Here is an 18995-nt window from a genome sequence, read left to right as displayed (position 1 = left end):
GATCACGCCCACCAACAGCCTCCTTCCTTCGCCATCTCATTCATCGTCACGATTTCACGCCCGTAGCCGCGTACGAAAATCGAACGGCCAAGGGACGACTCTACCCGGCTACTACCGGCCTCGTGGCTGTCACGGCCCTATACGAACTTTTGAGAAGTTTGCCGCCGCCGACGGCGCTCTTCTCTTCTTACTATGGCCGCGCATTATGAAACGACGCCACCACCTCGTGCAGCGCTCCCACGTGCAACGGCCAGACGAGCGGCGTAAAAATGTCGTAAATGAGAGGTGTTTTGGGTAAGGCAGTTTCCAGATGAGCGGTGACTTGCAGTGAAATTGCGAGGAGGAGGAGGATGACGAGCCTCGTGCCTCTTAGGATGCCGTCGGGCCAAGCCTTACGCTACCGACCTACCGACCTACCGACCTACCGACCCTTAAACGACTCGGCCAATGTCGAGCACTGACTCTTCGACATGATGCTGAATGTATGGCGAGGTCCGTGTCACATTACAAAAAATGAACGTCCTCACCGCCGAGGCGATCCGGCAGCTTTTCAGACCCGTGATTCGCGTACGTCCGTATTATGGCCGATAAATCTATCGATAAATCCCGCGATGATTCGCTTTATACGAGAATGTGGGTGTGGCGTAAGCTTACAAGTGGCCGAGGATAAAAGGAGGGCCAGAGGGTGGGGAGAAAAATTCGTTAGCGGACGATGAAATTGCCGTTGCCGATCAGGTTGCGCTTTCATTTACGATTGTCCTTCGAGTCGAGGAGAAAGTTTTGCCGCTGATCCGAGATCCGTCGAGGTAATTCGGTCGCTGAGCCTAATTTGTAAATTGCCTGCGTGTGTTGTACCTCATTTTTTTTTTTTTTTTTTTTTTTTTTTTTTTTTTTTATTTGATAATAATTAATTGGTGGGAATAATCGATATCGATATAATGAATGTAAAATAGAATATAGAAAGAAGTTTGGAAAAGGTGTATTTGAGAAGAGTTCAGATTGAAACTTTCGTCGCCCAAGGTCTATAGATTTGTATTGGTAAAATTATTTTGTTATTAACAATGCGATGTAAGTTTTGTAGCGCCGCAAGCGTTGGGAGGAAAAATGGTAGAGCAACGGTGCTTGTTTATTGACACGGACGTTAAAAATTAGGCAAACTTATTTACGTATCGAAGCACGTAAATTGTAATTTATGTTTGTGTGCATCACATTGGGGACTTGGCCTACGTTGTTGATATTCGATGCTTATTCGATCATTTGATTTCACCAACATTGAGCACACAGTGTTTTACGTTTTATATTTCATTTCGGTATGTATGAATTTTTCTTAAACGGATAATGTAAGTATAAAAAATGCCTATGAAGTATTCACATTTCATTAGCGTACCTTTTATGAAATTGTCTGAAAATAGAGATATAATATATTTTTATTCGTTTAATAATACCGAGGGGCATGATAATTCAATAATTTCAAAACAAAATAAAAAAACACAAAAAATATAATGTGATATAATAAAGCCTTGATATGAGCATTTGAAAATGTTGAAAAAAAAACAACCAATGCCTCTTGTAATTTATTGTATCGTTATATTTTTCATCTGTTTCTTTCATTGTTATAAATAATGACACGTGCAGATCAGTCGCCTTACAATGCAAATTATACGTGTAATATTATTATTATGTTATGAATATTTAGACTAGACATGGCGCAGGGTTTGTCAATTTCTTAGAAATCTTCATTTGTTGTAGATGCGAGCAGATCTACAATTGTATATTAAAAATATTCCTTTGTTATCGATATATTTTACTTGCTTTTGTCAACTGAAATTTTCAAGAAATCATGTATTTGTTTTACAATTGTTAAAACATTTTCTATCTCGCGGCTGTAATTTATTCAATAAATCGAGATTTATGTAAAAAAAAAAAACAAACAAACAAATTCGTACAGTAAAATAATCATACTATTTTCATTACTTTTATTTTATTATTCGTAAATTAAATTAAGATTTTGGTGAAACAATACTTTTTAATCACAACGCGAAATCATTGCTCATTTTATATGAATTTTTATAATTTTATATTAAAAATAAATGGCACATTCTCCATATTTAGTATTATATATCGTACATATGCATGCATACATATATATATATATATATATATATATATATAATAATTGCGTGAGCGCGCGCGTGTGTGTATGTAATGAGCTTTAATTTCAAATATCAATATTTGAAAATGTATAAAAAGATTTACGACTAATTTATGATGGATTCTCTAGATTTTCAGAAGACTAATTTTCCATAATTATTCTAATATAATAAATTTATCCATAATTATTCGTATTCTGACGTATTCTGACAATGGATTGTACTATGTATCTAAAAGTAAGTAATTTTGTTCTTTTTTTTTTCTGTCTTTTTTTAACCTCAATTATGAATTAATAATTATTAAAAATGCTGTAAATTAATGAATGTCAAAATCTATTTGTTTAAATCGTTCAAAAAAAAAAAAAAAGAAAAAGAAAAAAAACTATTTTTAAATATTAAAAATATTTATTATAATAATCTGTAATGATAATAATTATTGTTATTTATTTATAAATATTTATTTTAAATAGATAAACGATATTTATCATGAAATTTAAATGCAATCGAAACATTAGAAAAATATATATGGGTAAATTTAATCATTTTTTTTAATTCTTAAATTTTATTTATTTAGCTATATCAAGCGTATACCATAGTAGCTGCAAAAGAATACTTGGATGGACATTATAATAAAGCTTTAGTGCAATACCAGAATGCCTTAGTGATTGCTAAGATATTAAATATACGGGAGATAGAAATTGCTATAATTCAGTATATGATTTGTTCTTGCCATTTTAAATTAAACAAATTGGATGATTTGTTAGAAGCGGTTACCACTTTGCAGAATATGCCAATTGGTATCAAAGAAGAACTGCCCATCATTTATTGCCTTTTAGCCAAACTGCATTGTAAATTGTATCGGTAATACACGCATATATCGTAATTATTTATTAAATAATTTATTGTGAGATAATATTAGAATTGCATTGATTATTATAGATTTGATGAAGGATTGGTGTCACTAAATGCAGGAGAATTTATTTGGAATAAAAATATTATATTGAATCAATATTACATACCTGAAACAGAAGTTGTGATTCAAAATAAAAACATTTATGTAAACATGAAAATTCTTACAGCACATATATGTAAAAACTCAACCGTTACATTCATTTTTTTTTTTTTTTTTTTTTGCAATATTTTAGAATCAATGGTTAGCGGTGCAAAGATACTGTTTAATTTTTCATTTAGCCGATGCTGTTTGCAATTCGTTAAACTGTACAAATATTGCTAGGCCATACACTACACCAAATGTTAATATATATATAAAGTAATTTTATTTTTATATGAGTAAAATTTAATAATTATGTTTTAAAGAAATTATATTTACATTTAAATAGAATTTTCACTAATAATTATAACTACAATTGTCTCACAAATAATATAGTATATATGTCAATATTTTTCAGAGATCCTGCATTTAATGGAATGGTAATTGTTAAGTGTAATAATGAACAACCATGTATATTCAAATATCATCAGAATTGTTGGAAAGATAAAAAAATCGAAATATTTGGATTACAAAAAATGTTAGAAAAGGTAAAATTTGTTTAATGAAATTTTTCGTTCAATTTATTAATGAGTTTATGTATAATAGGACATTATTGGTAATATTAGCTGTTTTACACCTGACTGTATGAGAAATAATATTCCATGCATAATATTATCAATTGAGATAATAGGAAAAACGGGAAAAGTAGAAGAAGAATTTAAAAATCCAACATTTGGTACTCATTCTAACAACAGATATTTATGCAATAATGTTGTAAAGAAGGTTATTAACGTAACATTAATTTTATCTGAATTCTCTATTTTATATTGCTATACTTATTTCGTTTTTTTTTTTTTTTTTTTTTTCTACTATGTATTTAACTATTTATTATGTTTCAATTTTTATTTAACTTCAATATAGATATTATCGACAGATGTATTTTGATTATGTTCAGCTATTGATGAAACTATAAGTAAAGTAAAAAATCGACAATTCTGTAATAAATTAACTAAAATTGAATGATTTTATGCTGTAGTTCCAATATTAACAATATATGCTTCGTAATTCATTTAAATTTATCTCTTTACATCTCTATTTTTATGTAAATATATTACAATGTAACACTATTTATTTATAGCTAAAAAACTATAAAGCTCTGAAAGATGAAATATTAATTACAAAAGGTGAATTAGATAATTATGATACTTCGGAATGTTTTGAAACTCCTGTTTCAAAACATTTTTTATTATCGTACGTATTAATTTTCGTCCAGATTATTAAAAAATTGTTTGAACATTTTAAATAATATTTGATTTCGTAATATTTTTAATTCACAGGTATTTTCATACTTATATTAGAAATAATTTTGTTAAAGTTTGTGATCTATATGCAGAGTTCGATGAAATTAACAAAGACTTCAAATTTACGAATATAGGTAATAATAAAATTCTTCTATTTATTATACCATTCTAGTATATTTCTTTATTTTGCCATAGATATATTAGTTTTTTTACTAGAATCAAATAAAATAGCACTATTAAATGATGAAATTTCAGAAAATGATAATATGGCAAGTAATGAAGGTTTGTGTGTTTTAACGATTTGCAATAATAGCAAAAAATATTCTTATTGATTTATCTAATATTTTAATGATATTATTTTATTTTTTCTTTGAAATATTAGATTTAGCTGATATTTACAATGCATTAATAAGTGAGCGCGATTCAAACGATATCACATCATCCAAGGAGAAACTGCATGTAAAATTATACTATTATTATTTAACATTAAAGGATTATATACAGTTACATGTTTTAATATTAAATGGCAAATGTTTAGTAATTTATACATTTATTAAGTAGCTTTTAATAATTGAATGAAATATTTTTTAAATAAGTGCATTTACTCTGAGCAGCATTCTTAAGAATTAAACTAACTGAAATTGAATGCGTGTCTTTTACAAACATATTCTGTTTATTACTTAATTATTCAGTCTTGTAGAATATTCAATTTCATCATGTCAAATGTCAATTTTAATTAAGTATGCCTATTAAAAATAAAACTTTATTTTTAATACAATCTAAATGTTTTGTATACAAAAATAAAATATAACTAAATATAATTAGGTATAATCCTTAAATGTACTTAAGCAACAAAGTAAAAATAATTAAATTTGTATAAATTATTAGGCCTTGAAATTTAATCGAAAGCACCAAGAAGATCATGACAGTAATAATGAACAAAAAGTTATCCATGAAGAAATAATAGATTTAAAAAATCAAAGAGATAATAAATGTTTATTACCATCTATTTTAAACAATTATGACGTAAAAAAGAATGATTCAATATGTCAAAGGAATAATACAGATTTATATAAACATTTCTCAATAGAAAATAGAAAATATAAAATATACGTAATCGAGTTAGAAGAGCATATAGAAAAGATAAAAATTGAAAATAATGATCTACATGAAAAATTAATGGAAAAGGATTCGTGTATAGAATCTTTAATAAAAGATCAAAAGGAATATTTTAAAAAAATTGAGGAATATGAACGGTTTCGTGAAAAAATGACAGAATTTCAAGTAGAATATCAACATGTAAAAGATGATAATTTAGTGATGATGGAAAAAATAAGTTATTTAGAAGAAAAATTAAGTACACATTCCAATTCTAATGAACAAATTTTGAAAAATGTTCAAGAATATAAAATTCTTGAAGATCATACAAATTCCATATGGCAAAGTAAAATAAATAAATTTGAGTACGTTGAAAAAATAAATATTAGTAGTAATTAATACAATAGTCTCTGAAAATGTTTGAATATTCTATTTTTAGGCAAGTTTTACAAACGGAAATCGAAACAAAAATGAATTTGATCAAGACAAGTTTGAATCGCCAGTTTGCTCAAAATAAATATGTGTTAAATAGGTAAAATAATAATAGATAAAAATATTGGTCTCATTTAACATTTGTAATAGTTTGAAAAATTTATTTTCATAAAATTGGTTTCATATAGATTTTTTGACCACTATACCTTGATTTTAAATTTGATGAATACAGTTAACGATTGGATAGAAAATTTGATTGACATAAAACTCTTCGTAATTACTAATTGGATAAATAAACGCAATAATATACAAGAAGTACTAAATGATCAGCAGGTAACATCTAATTGTCGTATTCATTATTATTAATTTTAGTGTATGAAATTTTTTTATACGTTCATAAAAGAAATTTATATTTCGCCCTATGAGTATATCATTTAATAAATTATAAACTAAATAATTTTTTTTATTTTTTAAATTAATGTAATATTGCGATTAATTATAAAAAATTTAATATAATTAAATGTTACGTTAGTTACTTACGTTTTCACATTTATATCTTGATTTATTTTCTTTAATAAATCAACATATAAATAGTAGTATAATTCAAAATAAAACATAATACATTCCAATTTGTCTAATTTCTTTTCGTGAAAACTTATATTTACATAAAGGTAATACATATTTAAAGATAAAATTAATAACAAAAAATATTGTTATACATCTATATGTATACATTAAACAGAAATACGATTATTATAAAGAACATTTTTATTATTGAAACAGATAGGTCATTTTAAATTTATGTAGTTTGAAATATATAAATGCAACTTCCTATTGAAATATTATCATATCTATTTATTATTATTAAAATAAATATGTATTAAACACGTGAATATTGCATTTTTTTTATAGCTCCAGTATACGAAGTATTTAGAAATATTAAATTCCAATGCAGTAGACAAGTTTAAAATGACAAGCATTCAACTTACTTTCCCAGTCCTCGAAAATATTAGTGAACAAAATGTTGAATGTATAATAAAGACCATCCTTATGGTATGTAGTATTATACATTATAATTTTATGATGTACCTAAACGAATTGGGCTGTGAATTGAACAGAGAAGAATTTGTTCAAAATATTAAACACTTGCTAAAGACAATACAGTGGAACATATCACCCGAAGTAATTTTAAATGTCGAGATTGCCGAGAAACTACCAACTATTATTTGTGAGAAAGATATGCCACAGATGGAAAAGGAACAACTTCCAAGTAACGATTCAGGTTCGTATCACAGTCGTGTAGTAAAATTATTAATTCGTAATTTTGAATTTCATTTTAATGGGTTTAGTAATTAATTGATAAGTTGATAATCGAAGACTGAAATTGCAAATCATTCATCTCCATGATGAAAAATCGGTTTTTTTTTTTACATGAGGCAATAAAATCGTTTAATTTTTTGCTCTATACACCGATATTAAAATAGTAAATTATTATTTAATAACTTCTCTTTCTCTCATTTCCAATTATTATCGAAATTTCTTAAAATATATATCTTTATACGGTCTATTGTTTCATCTCTGCTTAAAATTTAACTAAACGATGAAGCAATTGGTAACTGTAAAGTCAAGTGATCACCAACTGTTTCATCCCTACTTTTGAACTTTTAGTTAAGAGAGATGGGATTTTACTCATCTTTAATAATGAATTGAAATTTAAAAAAAAATTCTATCTTCCTATATACACTGAAATCAGTTTTACAAGTACGGCATCTCGTATCTGTATTTAAATGTAATTTCCAACGTACAATTGGCAATTTAGCACTTTGCATCTTTCATTGAATTTTTTTGTCGCCGTTCTAACGGTATAACTACGACATGTGAATGTATAATTTTATCATTTTTATTATCCATGAATTAGTATAATAGTGACGATATAACGGTAATACACTTATTAATCTCGGATATATTATAATTTTAAGATTTTATGTAATTTTTTTTTTTTTTTTTAATTTTTTTTGATAAACCAAAGCATATTACAGATATACAAAATGTTAAAATTGTTTCTAAATTATTTATTTATTAAAGCTATCTTAACGATAATAATAATAATAATAATAATAATAATAATAATAAAATACTAAATTAGATTAATCGACAAAATTACAATAAATTAGTAAATTGGCTTTTATATAAATTAATTGTAATTTTTAATACCAAATTTAATAAAAATTTTTTTTAATTTAAATTACAAATACATATAAAAGTATAAAATATATTAATTTAAATACCGAATTTAGAGAATTTGGAGCAAAAGGATTGTATAATAATTGAAAACGAGGAAAAATTCATAGAAAGCAATGAAGTAATTCATAAAGAAAATGTCTATCATGAAATATCAATACACAAAGAAGCTTCTAAAACATTATCGTTGCCTATAGAGAAGGAAATAACAAATAGTATTGTTAACGATGATACGACGAAAGATATTAGTAATCCTTCAGTAACTGACTATTTTTATAATGGGAATAATGATGACATTGACAATGCGTGTAGTTTTAATAATCAATCTGATTATACTAGTAACATATTAAAGTAAGTATATATATATGTATATATATATATATATATATATATATATATATTAAATTTAAGAGTAAATAATAATAAATAACCAATTATAGAGAAGAAATCTAGTTTAATAAATTTATAAATAACTACTTTAATGCATTTGTCAATACATTAACGTAGAATAACTATTAAATATTTATATAAAATATAGAATTTATATTTTCTTACAAATTTTCTTAAAAGATAATTATTGATTAATCAAATATTAAAATATAAAATCATTCCGTGCAAACGCAAAGCATTTAATGTTTAACAAGTATTTTATATTGGCTAATGTACAATGTATAAAAATTACATTTTCCCCAATAAAATATACGCTGCTTATTTCATTTTAAACGAGGACAAAACATTTAACAAAACCAAAAATGAAAATAAATTTAATAAAAAATATTTTTACCTAAATAATTCAATTTTATTAAAAACTGATAATTTGTGTAAGGACAAATGACGTCAATTAGACCGATTGGAGTCAAGTTTTACATATATTTTTTAATGTTCATGATTTTTGGAATATTATATATTAAAATATAGAAATCTGAAGTTTATTTGAATACAGTTTGCTATAGTAAGCACGATATACTTTTTAGACAATATATATCAATGGAATAGTGGGGTACGACACACGAGAAACCATGATTCTCAAAAATTCAAGATATGCGAAGGATGTATCGAACTTTGTAACGATTCCCTAAATTGAATATTTTTAATAATAAAAGTTCTTCTTGAAAAAAAAAAAAAAAAAATTGTCATAAAAATTGTTTATTAAACAAATTCATAGAAAACTATTTACAATTAATAATTTTAAGGTTCAAATTTCTTTTCCAATATTAATAAGGTTTGTTAAAAAAAAAATGTTGCAATTGTAATCTAATTTGAGATACTTCAATGTTTTAAAAAAGATTTAAGACAAAAATAATATGTTAAATCAACAGAAATAATTCATTTTTGCACTATTCATACATACCGTGACGCATTTTCAATCAATTTTACAATAACAATATTTTCATTAAATTTATTACCAAGACAAGAGTAAAATTTTATTTTCTTAATTAAAACTATAATCATCATCAGTATTTTTCTGTAAAATAAATTAATATATCACAGTTTAAAAAATTGTTTCATAATTATCTTTAAATTTCCTTGTTCTTTTGAAATACGATTACAAATGAAGTTTTTTTTTTAGTACCTTGATTTAAGAAATATTCACGGTAATTTTTACATTTGATGTTTTAGAAATGAATGCAGATTAATGTACAAAGTTGGATTAAATAAATTAGTAAAAATCATGCTATTAAATTATTCTGGAACTTTTGAGTAAGTATTAACTGTAAAACTTGTTAAAAATTGTTTGAAATTAAATTTTTAATGTTGTCAATTTTTTTTTTTTTTAGAGCCGATATTATTGAGATTATTGAAGATATACGTAAAAACCATAATAATTCTTTATCGGGTTTATCCGTGGCTGAGATTCTGAAATATTCTGAAGAATACTTTCTACGTAAACAAGAAAAATGTATGCTATTACTTTATATATATATATATATATATGTATGTATATGCATATATGTTATGTGCATATATATCGTTAATATATAAAATATAAGTTAAAAAAATTAAAGTTTATGCAATATTTTTATATTATAAATGAAAGAAAACATTTTTTTTACTTTCAAGTAATGCACTTCTTAGCACAACTTCTTTTTAAGGTAAATAGATTATAATATTTTGTAAACTAAGTCTTTTATTATAAATGCAGATGTACTCAAATATGATTCAAATGATCAATACTCCATTGAAATATCGACACGATCATCATCAGGTTCTCTATAATATTATATTATAAGCTATATGAACTATTGCTATATTTTTAATTCTTCATTTATTTTAGATTCGAAGCATCAAAATATACAGAAAAGAAGTAACTTTGGTAAGTTCTTTTATAAATAACAAATTAAATACAATTTTAGTTAGTGTGAACAAATACTTAGACTGTCTCAAAATATTTGTTTAATCTATTGTAGAATCAAGTAAACAAAATGTTCAAAGGAGTAGTACTCGTCCAACGATATCTGGTTTGTATGAATATTACAATTTTCTTTTTTAACCCATTTTCTCATGATATTAAATGAAGAATAGTATTGTACATTTTGAGATTGTAAATAAAATTAATTATTTTAATTTCTAGTCAGGAAAGAAACCAAAGTTTGCATATTTTATTTACATTGTCTTGTAAATTTATTTAATGTAATATATATTTATGTGCTTGTGCATTTATATATATATATATATATATATATATATATATATATAAACATATTAAAAAAGCAATTTTCAATATATATATATATATATATATATATATATATAAGTTTAATTTGTTTTAGTCTCTCGTAAAAAAAAAGTTCAAACTCAGGAATTACCTAAATCTTTCAGTAAGTATTACGTATTTAATTAAATTTGTATCGAGTTATTATTATGCTATATATGGTCTATACTCTTTTTACGAACTCGTATCGTGTATTTCAGGACTTGTGCAATAATTAAAAAATAGAACTTATATTGAAATTTTATGAACTTTTAGAGTGATAAAATAATATTTGTGATCCGTTTTTAGTATAGTAGTATTTTTAAAAATATTTTACATTATTTGCAGCTAGTTCTTTACCTAAAATGTATAATTCATCAATAAAAGCTTGGAATGTCATACCCCAAGATTTAAAATGGACCCTTTCTAGTGAAAATGAGTGCTCTATATGTATGGGTACTGTGAAAAAAATCAATTCTTACATTTTGGCGTGTGGACACTTCTTTCATGCAAAGGTAAACTTGTTGAAAAAAAGTATTTGACATTTAACAAATAATTTTAATTACAATCAGTAACATTCAGTAATATTTATATTACAGTGTATAAAAGAATGGATGAATTCTGATACCTCTTGTCCAAATTGTCGATACTTAATAATTGACATAGATGTGTGCTCATCACCAAAAATAAATAAATAATTTTGTGTTCTTAGTTACAGTTATAGAAAGACTCATTTTTTCTTTAATGTATTTTTAATTATTAAAAACCAAAAAGTCTTTGGTTTGATTAATACTTATATAATTAATATAAAAGCTGATATTTCTTATAATATAATTATTATTTAATTATATGATTTAAAATATTTTATGTAAAATCAAATATTATGGTTTCTAATGTAATAAAATATTTTCATTTATTTATAGTATCGATATTAGTCCCACCAGAAACTTATTGAAAAGCTTGGTGTAAGACCTACTACGTGATGCCACCACTTTGGTGGAATAAATAACATATCACCAGGTTTTAAATAACACATAAATCCTTTGGCTTTTCGAAAATTCGGATATTGTTCAAAATCTGGTTTATATGGATCAACTTTAGCTGTATTATTTAATAATCGAGTCTCATAAGCATATACATTCTCATTATCTTCTGGACTATATAAAATAATTCTTTTATATCCAAAAACCTATTGCGATAAAATTTCAAAGTAAAAACTAGAAATATATTTTTATCAAGATACACTTTAAACTATTACCTGACATAATAAATTATTTCTTTGATCATAATGTAACGGTGAAACAGTTCCATTAGGTCCAAACCAAGCATTTATTTCTGGCAAATTTTCATTGTCCTCGTTATCTGAGAAAGAACAATAATCAGGTACAGAAAAATCATCCTTCAGTTCAGGAATCTAAAATTTATTGTACTTATGAATTCATAATTATATAATTTCTTAATAAAAATTTATAATTAATTGTAAAATATTTTCAAAAATGCGTTTCTTCAATTAGTCACACATTACTTTTCTATCAATTTTCAATATAAAGCAGTTACGACCAAAATTTATATATTAATATGATTTAAGTAAAGTTATACTAAATTAATTAAAACTAATTGAACAAAAATGACTGATTGAAGTATTTTTTACTTAATTTTTTTAATTGAGATGATTTTTAAAGATGTTTTAAATCTTAATTTACTACATACCTGATCGAAAAGTGGATGTTGTGCTAAATAACCGACCTTATCATTCTTAGATGATATATGAGTTTTCAAAAAGTCAGAAAATATTACAAGATTTTGTGTCCAATCATCATCTGTATAACGTGAACCAATTTCTATTGGAACTGTTCGATTCCCAGCTATCCTTTGCAGATACTCTATGTCTTGCCATAAATGTAACGCTTTCCAATGATCAATACAATCTACAATGAAATATTAGCAAAACTACTTAAGATCAATTTATAAAATTTTAACGTCATACCTTTAAGTAGAGCAGGAACTTTTGGCTTAAAAATCTCACAATAAAATTTTTCCATCGATGGTTTTATAAAATTAGGAACTGGTGTAAATCCAGGAAATATAGTTGTATAAATGTTTTCATCAATTTTCATGTTAAATACATCGGTTTTAGTTAATTCTATAAGCATACACATACATTTATTAAAAATGAAATTGTTTATTTTTTAATAAATCTAACTACTGATACTTACCTAAACAATATTTATTTAAACTTGCTGCTATTTCTGGTAATAAATTTGTAGCTTTTGGTAAAGGAGCTCCTAGAAGTATTCCTTTATCGATTTGTTGAATAATTTCTTTATATGTATTAAGAAGTTTTACAGAATCTTCTTCTACGTAAGCTATAAGTTCCAATAAAATTGCCTGTAATTAATTTGTAATCAATTATATAGGAAAATAATAAATAAAATACTTTAAATATCATTTGCCGTATGTCATATTGAAAGTAGCTTGATAAAATAAAAATATTTTACCTTTATAATAGTGCATATTGAATAACAATATCTATAATTAATGGGAACGTCTTTCCAATAGCCAGAATTGAGCATTTCCCATGTACGATCTAAGCAAGCTTCAATTGTTAATAAATCACTCTCTATCCATTTTGTACATATTTTCAATTTTTTTAATTCTGAAGACACGCTAAAGATATTAATAAAAGCAAAAATGAAAATATTAAATATACAAGCATACGATTAAAACTGAAATATTTTTCAAAATATACTCTTATAAATAATGAAATATGTTGATATTTTGTACATAAATCATTTTGAATTTCTTAATTGAGAATTGTCAATGAAGTATTTTAAAAATAATTTTACTTCGATTACAAAGTCTCTAATTAAACTCTATCAATCGTTATACCTACACATTATTTTTATACCAATTTTCCAGCCTTAAAAATATCTGGGTCAAATAAAATTTTAGTTCATTTGGAGAGCATACAATATCTTCCTGCAGTAGATCCCACTTAATATGTTTTACTAACATTTGTTCTGACATTATATCTGTATGTTATCAAAAATATCAGAAAATTTTATGAACGACCAGAATGCTTTTACATCATTTGCTACTATTGTAAAATGTTAAATGTGTTTATGGTACAAATATACTTCGAGGATAATTATCTCCACCGAGTAATGGCCACTGAACAATTGTATGATTAGCTATATAATATAATATCTTCCCAGAGAGAGAGAAAGTTTCCACCCTACAGAAACTTTCAACAAAAATAATTTTGGTATTCAAAAGAAACAGTGAGTTGAAAAAAAATACGACTAAACAAGGAGGAATACAAGTCCCAGGACCATTGCATAATAGCAGATCTGGCTTTTCTTTCCATATTAATGGAAATGATTGAAAAATGGCATGAATAGTTGTCCAAATCGATGTGAAATATGATTGATTAACTTCACGACTTCTTGAAATTTGAATTATTTTATAGTCATTAATATTTTCCTCTATTTGTTTAACTTTCATTAAACTTATATCATCTGTCTGAGCTTGTACATAGACTCTTGGAAAGTATAATTTTTTGTTCAAGTGCCGTACAATCCGTAAAATTTCTGTCGTATGTCCACCAGATCCAAGTACAATTAAAGTTTTTGATGGTTTAGTTTGAGTTGTTTTTTTTATTTTTTTGCCATTTACATTAAGTATTAAATAAGTTCCTCTAATGATAAAAAGAATTACAATTGGAAAAATCAATACGCATATTAAAGGCAAGACCATGACGTTAGCATTGAAAAGTTTAATCTAAAACAAAAGAACATATTTATAATGAATATAATACTTGCAATACTTGTTTACACAATATTCACTTTTATGATGATATATATTTTTAAAATTTTATGATTTTATAATTTAACTTTCAAGGGTTATATTAAATTGTAATAATTTATTTTTTACACAATTATTTTACTATAAGTTTATTAGTATTTTAATTAAAATACAAAAATAAAATAAAATTTTAACATATTTAAATTGTTGATCTCTAATACATATACATAATAATGAAAATCTACGTTATTTATTTCACTAAAGATTTTATTTTCATATATTTTTATAATACAGAATTGCAATTACTCGATTGCGTTACATAAAATAAATTAAAGTCATTTACACATTAAACTAAATATATATTATTTAAATTGAATCCCATATACTTCAAATTGAATCCCTTATACTTCAATAATTTTAATTTTAAACAATAGCTTTTTTTTTTTTAAATATTTGACTTTATTATTAAAAAAAAATTACAATATTAATTTTACACTAAAATAAAATCATAGGTTATTTTGAATGTAAAATCTTTAATATAAAATAAGATAATACTTCTCGACTAATTCAATTAGATTTATTAATAAAATGTTTAAATGATATTATTAGTAATCCATTTGATAAGCTACATTTTAAACATTATTAACAAATTAAAAAATTTTCCTCCAATACACAGTACAGTTATTAGTTATATTATAGTAAAATTTGAAATAATTTTATTTAATTTTTGTATTCTTTATGGTGTATACTATTTGTTAATAATTACAAGCATTTATCATATTAAAATTAACTATAAATAATTGGATAGTTTATTAATTACGTTACATATGAAACTATTTATTGAAAAATATTCTTTCTTTAATTATCAAATTCTTAGAAAATTAATATCATTATGATTCAGTTAAATTGAATTAATTTTATTCTTATCTATTAATGCACTAAGCAATATATAACCAAACCATTATATAAAAAGAAAATAAATAATAAAATTTTTTTATTAATTTTCTTTAAGTAATAAAAGAAATTTACATATTAAAAAATGTATTTTTTTTTCCAAATAATTTTATAAGATATTTAAATTAATCATAAAAAAAAAATTTTATCAATATAGTGACAACGCCATTTTTCGAAATTACTTTTACATAACAATTTATTTAAATAATAAATGCTTATCAATTTCACTTACTTTTTACGGTATTTTAAAAACTTACTTTTATCACGAATACATTCTTTTTGCCTATTTTATTAAAACATTTGAATGTTAAAGATTGACATGTTTATTATTATTATTATTATTATTGTTTCTTATTATTTATTATTATTCCTATAAATCGTTTTTAAGGAGTAAGTTAAAGTTTTATAATCTGCGGTTGGAGTATAAATTATAACTAATCGTGAGCTCATAATAAATTTCACATGCACACTAATGTTTCACATTCTTTGTGATTCCAGGCGGAATGAAGAATTTACTTGTTTTTGTGTGATGTAATTGCAATGCGCGGGAGATTTTAAAGGAGCTGGAACAAGTACTTTTACAATTTAAATAGTTCTACAATAACAAAAATATTCAATGAATTCGTACTTTGAGATTGACATGACATATGAATAATTACAAAAAAAAAAAAAAAAAAAAAAAAAAAAAAAACAACATTAATACTTTATCCATATCTATGGTTTAAGTAGATAAAAACAATTGAAATAAATTAATGGCTTTTTTTTATTTCTGGAACAATTTGGACATACTAGTACGTATTAATACAACCTATATTTTGAGAACGACAACGATGATATTAATAACGACGATAATTATGACGATCATAAGATTTATTAACATAACTTTTATCCACATATGATATTTATTTATCTTATAAACCAGAACATTTCTATAGTCGATAAAGTAGAACAATTATCTTAAATTATTTAATGTAAATTAAAAAACAAAAAACAAAAACAAAAAACAATATATAAATGTATATATTGATATATTTAACTTACATAACAATATCCAGTATTATAGTTAATTAAATCGCTAAAAGCATTTAACTACTTTTCACATGTTTTTTGGATGTATAAATACGAATATTGAAATACATCAGGGGTCAAAAAAAAAAGAAAAGAAAGTGAAAGTAATATTTTTTTGTACATAAAGTGTAATTAAATTGTATATTTTATTTATTTATAATTGTAAAATGCTTATTGAATAATTGTATTTCTTCTCAACTAGTTTAATTTAATAAAATTCATATTTACGGATGATCTTGTACAGAATTAGTTCTATCATTTACTTCATATTTTATATAAAAGTTTATTTTAAAATTTATAAGACAATGTTTGTTCCAAAGTTGTAATACGAAATAAATTTTCCAAAATAATATAATTGATGAAATTAATTAAGAGTTTAATTAATTAAAAAAAATGTATGTTATTTTTATTAAAAAATATGTTATTTTTATTATATCTTTCTAAAAGTATTTATTCTCGCTTTTTAATTTGTTTAATCGAAAATATTAGATATCAACAATTGATTGTACTTCCTAAATTTCGCAAAATATGTACATAAAAAGAAAACAATTTTTTCCTTGATTCTTTATATGTCAGTACAAATTAAAACAATTAAAATTAATAAGATAATATTATAATAATTAAATAAGAATAGATTATTGATAATAAATATTAATTGTTTAATTATCATAAATTCCTTACGAATGTAGAAGTTTTGAGAAAAATTAATTTTTTTTTTTTTGCTTGAACGGACAATTAAATGTTGAAGGGCAAATTCAGGATATTTTGAATTCGAGGCATAAATTCAAGAAAGAAAAGAATAAAATAGATTTATCATAATCAAGAATTTTAAAGTGTTTTTTTTAATTTAATATTTTAATTGTTTTAATTTTACTAAACAAAAAAATTCAATATATGTTCATTTTAGCGAGTATATATACTTGCTAATTATAATGTTAAAAAAGACATAAATTTTATTTTACTTTATCTAAAGTAGTTGTATTAATACGATGAATAAAATTTGTATTCGAAAAAAGCATTTTAAAGATTTTGGACATTATAGAATCCTGTTTTACATTTCCCAGTTCTTGGGTTAGTGTATATATATATATATATATATATATATATATATATATAATATCTAAAACAGCAACAACAACAACAACAACAACAATAGATATTTTTTAAGTGAATTTTATATACTATAAACGAAACTTTGCCATTAACATGCGCTTGAATACTGTAAATATCTACTATTAAATAATACGTTTGCCATATATCAAGAAATTTTTTATGGTCATTACATAATGTACATAATGTCAATACATAATTTTTATTGGTCAATGCATAAAACGATAAAGTAAGAATAATCGTTAATTCACTGAATTGTGTGTAAGGACAATTAATTTATTTTTCCTCATATTTCCAAATTCGTCACTATTGTTATTATCAATAAGACATGGCTAAAACTTTTGATGAAATACTTTTTTTTTATAAATAGAATTAAAAAAAAACTACATAATAAATATATCCGAAATAAAATATCTACATAGAAAAATAGCATAAAATTCGTTAAATAGTAGTTTCTAATTCGTGAAAATGGTTTTCAGATTTAAATATTGATGCTTTAAACATAAAGTAAGTTAAATGATAAAACTTTTGTATAATTATTCAATGTCTTTCAGCTCAAAAAGACGCTTTTGTTTGACATCAAACATTTTTATTTATTATAATATGTCGTAGTAGTGTAGACGAACAAAACTATTTATTACGAAAATATGAATTTTATTTATATAAAAAAATTAAAAACTTTATAAAATACAAAGAGTATAATTATCTATTGTTCCCTCAAATATTTCATTCAATTTTTATTATTTAAATTGCATAATTACATTTTTATGCAATAAATAGAATTCTTGAGATTTCATAAGGCATTGAAATCTTTAGATTACAAATAAAAAATTAATTACTCTTAAAGGTTAAGTTTATAATGTTTCTAAGCTATCGTTTATTTATTGAGATATTTATAACGTGTTCAAAGGAAAATTTATTTTTACCAAATTTTAAAATATATTCATTACTTATGCATATTCAAATACATTAATTGTTTTTGAATTCTAATTTAATCTTGTATCATGATTTGGATACGGAATCAGTATAAATTTATTTGGTATTATTGCGATCTGTTAGTATAAAGTAACGATGATGGTAACGATGACAATTAATATGATTAATTATTATTAATATTAGTCGGTCATTACCGTTATAGTACTTTATACGTTTTT

At 23.9% G+C, this 18995-nt stretch overlaps 4 protein-coding genes and 1 long non-coding RNA gene across 5 annotated transcripts; 3 read left to right on the top strand and 2 right to left on the bottom strand.

Annotated features, from left to right (window-relative positions):
* Positions 1-5711: 5711 nt before the first annotated feature.
* On the top strand, positions 5712-9918 carry LOC105362717 (uncharacterized). The gene is made up of 6 exons (XM_011500202.1): positions 5712-5905; positions 5980-6072; positions 6161-6305; positions 6885-7254; positions 8270-8564; positions 9834-9918. Exons 1-6 carry the CDS (start codon positions 5712-5714, stop codon positions 9916-9918), a joined length of 1182 nt encoding a protein of 393 aa, XP_011498504.1.
* Positions 9919-9999: 81 nt separating this feature from the next.
* Positions 10000-10615, top strand: LOC105362555 (uncharacterized). Its single transcript, XR_912896.1, has 3 exons — positions 10000-10113; positions 10357-10419; positions 10489-10615. It is a non-coding gene; the product is annotated as an uncharacterized LOC105362555 (long non-coding RNA).
* A 612-nt stretch (positions 10616-11227) lies between these two features.
* Positions 11228-11691, top strand: LOC105362554 (RING-H2 finger protein ATL74-like). Its single transcript, XM_011500014.1, has 2 exons — positions 11228-11420; positions 11505-11691. The coding sequence occupies exons 1-2, from the start codon at positions 11271-11273 to the stop codon at positions 11601-11603; spliced, it is 249 nt and encodes an 82-aa protein (XP_011498316.1). The 5' UTR covers positions 11228-11270; the 3' UTR covers positions 11604-11691.
* A 100-nt stretch (positions 11692-11791) lies between these two features.
* LOC105362552 (Jumonji domain containing 5) lies at positions 11792-13949 on the bottom strand. The gene is made up of 7 exons (XM_011500013.1): positions 13799-13949; positions 13404-13572; positions 13122-13293; positions 12893-13048; positions 12616-12833; positions 12164-12319; positions 11792-12094 (listed from the first exon to the last, which is right to left on the bottom strand). The coding sequence occupies exons 1-7, from the start codon at positions 13930-13932 to the stop codon at positions 11837-11839; spliced, it is 1263 nt and encodes a 420-aa protein (XP_011498315.1). The 5' UTR covers positions 13933-13949; the 3' UTR covers positions 11792-11836.
* Positions 13950-14014: 65 nt separating this feature from the next.
* On the bottom strand, positions 14015-14679 carry Alg14 (ALG14, UDP-N-acetylglucosaminyltransferase subunit). The gene has a single exon (XM_011500012.1). It carries the CDS (start codon positions 14659-14661, stop codon positions 14026-14028), a length of 636 nt encoding a protein of 211 aa, XP_011498314.1. The 5' UTR covers positions 14662-14679; the 3' UTR covers positions 14015-14025.
* Between the last annotated feature and the right edge of the window lie 4316 nt (positions 14680-18995).

Source organism: Ceratosolen solmsi, unplaced genomic scaffold, assembly GCF_000503995.2.
Source record: "Ceratosolen solmsi marchali unplaced genomic scaffold, CerSol_1.0 scaffold41, whole genome shotgun sequence".
NCBI classification, from domain to species: Eukaryota; Metazoa; Arthropoda; class Insecta; order Hymenoptera; family Agaonidae; genus Ceratosolen; species Ceratosolen solmsi.
The sequence above is the reverse complement of the archived record's forward strand: the minus strand, read 5'-3'. Positions and strand labels throughout refer to the sequence as shown.

What these genes read in the sequence shown, in the direction of transcription:
- LOC105362554 (XM_011500014.1), top strand. Translation starts at nt 11,271, where the DNA reads ATGTATAATTCATCAATAAAAGCTTGGAATGTCATACCCCAAGATTTA. An exon ending in GACACTTCTTTCATGCAAAG is followed by an intron (nt 11,421 to 11,504) that starts GTAAACTTGTTG and finishes TTTATATTACAG; the next exon opens with TGTATAAAAGAATGGATGAA.
- LOC105362717 (XM_011500202.1), top strand. Translation starts at nt 5,712, where the DNA reads ATGACAGAATTTCAAGTAGAATATCAACATGTAAAAGATGATAATTTA. An exon ending in ACTTCCAAGTAACGATTCAG is followed by an intron (nt 7,255 to 8,269) that starts GTTCGTATCACA and finishes TACCGAATTTAG; the next exon opens with AGAATTTGGAGCAAAAGGAT. An exon ending in TATACTAGTAACATATTAAA is followed by an intron (nt 8,565 to 9,833) that starts GTAAGTATATAT and finishes TTGATGTTTTAG; the next exon opens with AAATGAATGCAGATTAATGT.
- Alg14 (XM_011500012.1), bottom strand. Translation starts at nt 14,661, where the DNA reads ATGGTCTTGCCTTTAATATGCGTATTGATTTTTCCAATTGTAATTCTT.
- LOC105362552 (XM_011500013.1), bottom strand. Translation starts at nt 13,932, where the DNA reads ATGTCAGAACAAATGTTAGTAAAACATATTAAGTGGGATCTACTGCAG. An exon ending in AATTGGTATAAAAATAATGT is followed by an intron (nt 13,573 to 13,798) that starts GTAGGTATAACG and finishes TAATATCTTTAG; the next exon opens with CGTGTCTTCAGAATTAAAAA. An exon ending in GAAATAATTTATTATGTCAG is followed by an intron (nt 12,095 to 12,163) that starts GTAATAGTTTAA and finishes TTATCGCAATAG; the next exon opens with GTTTTTGGATATAAAAGAAT.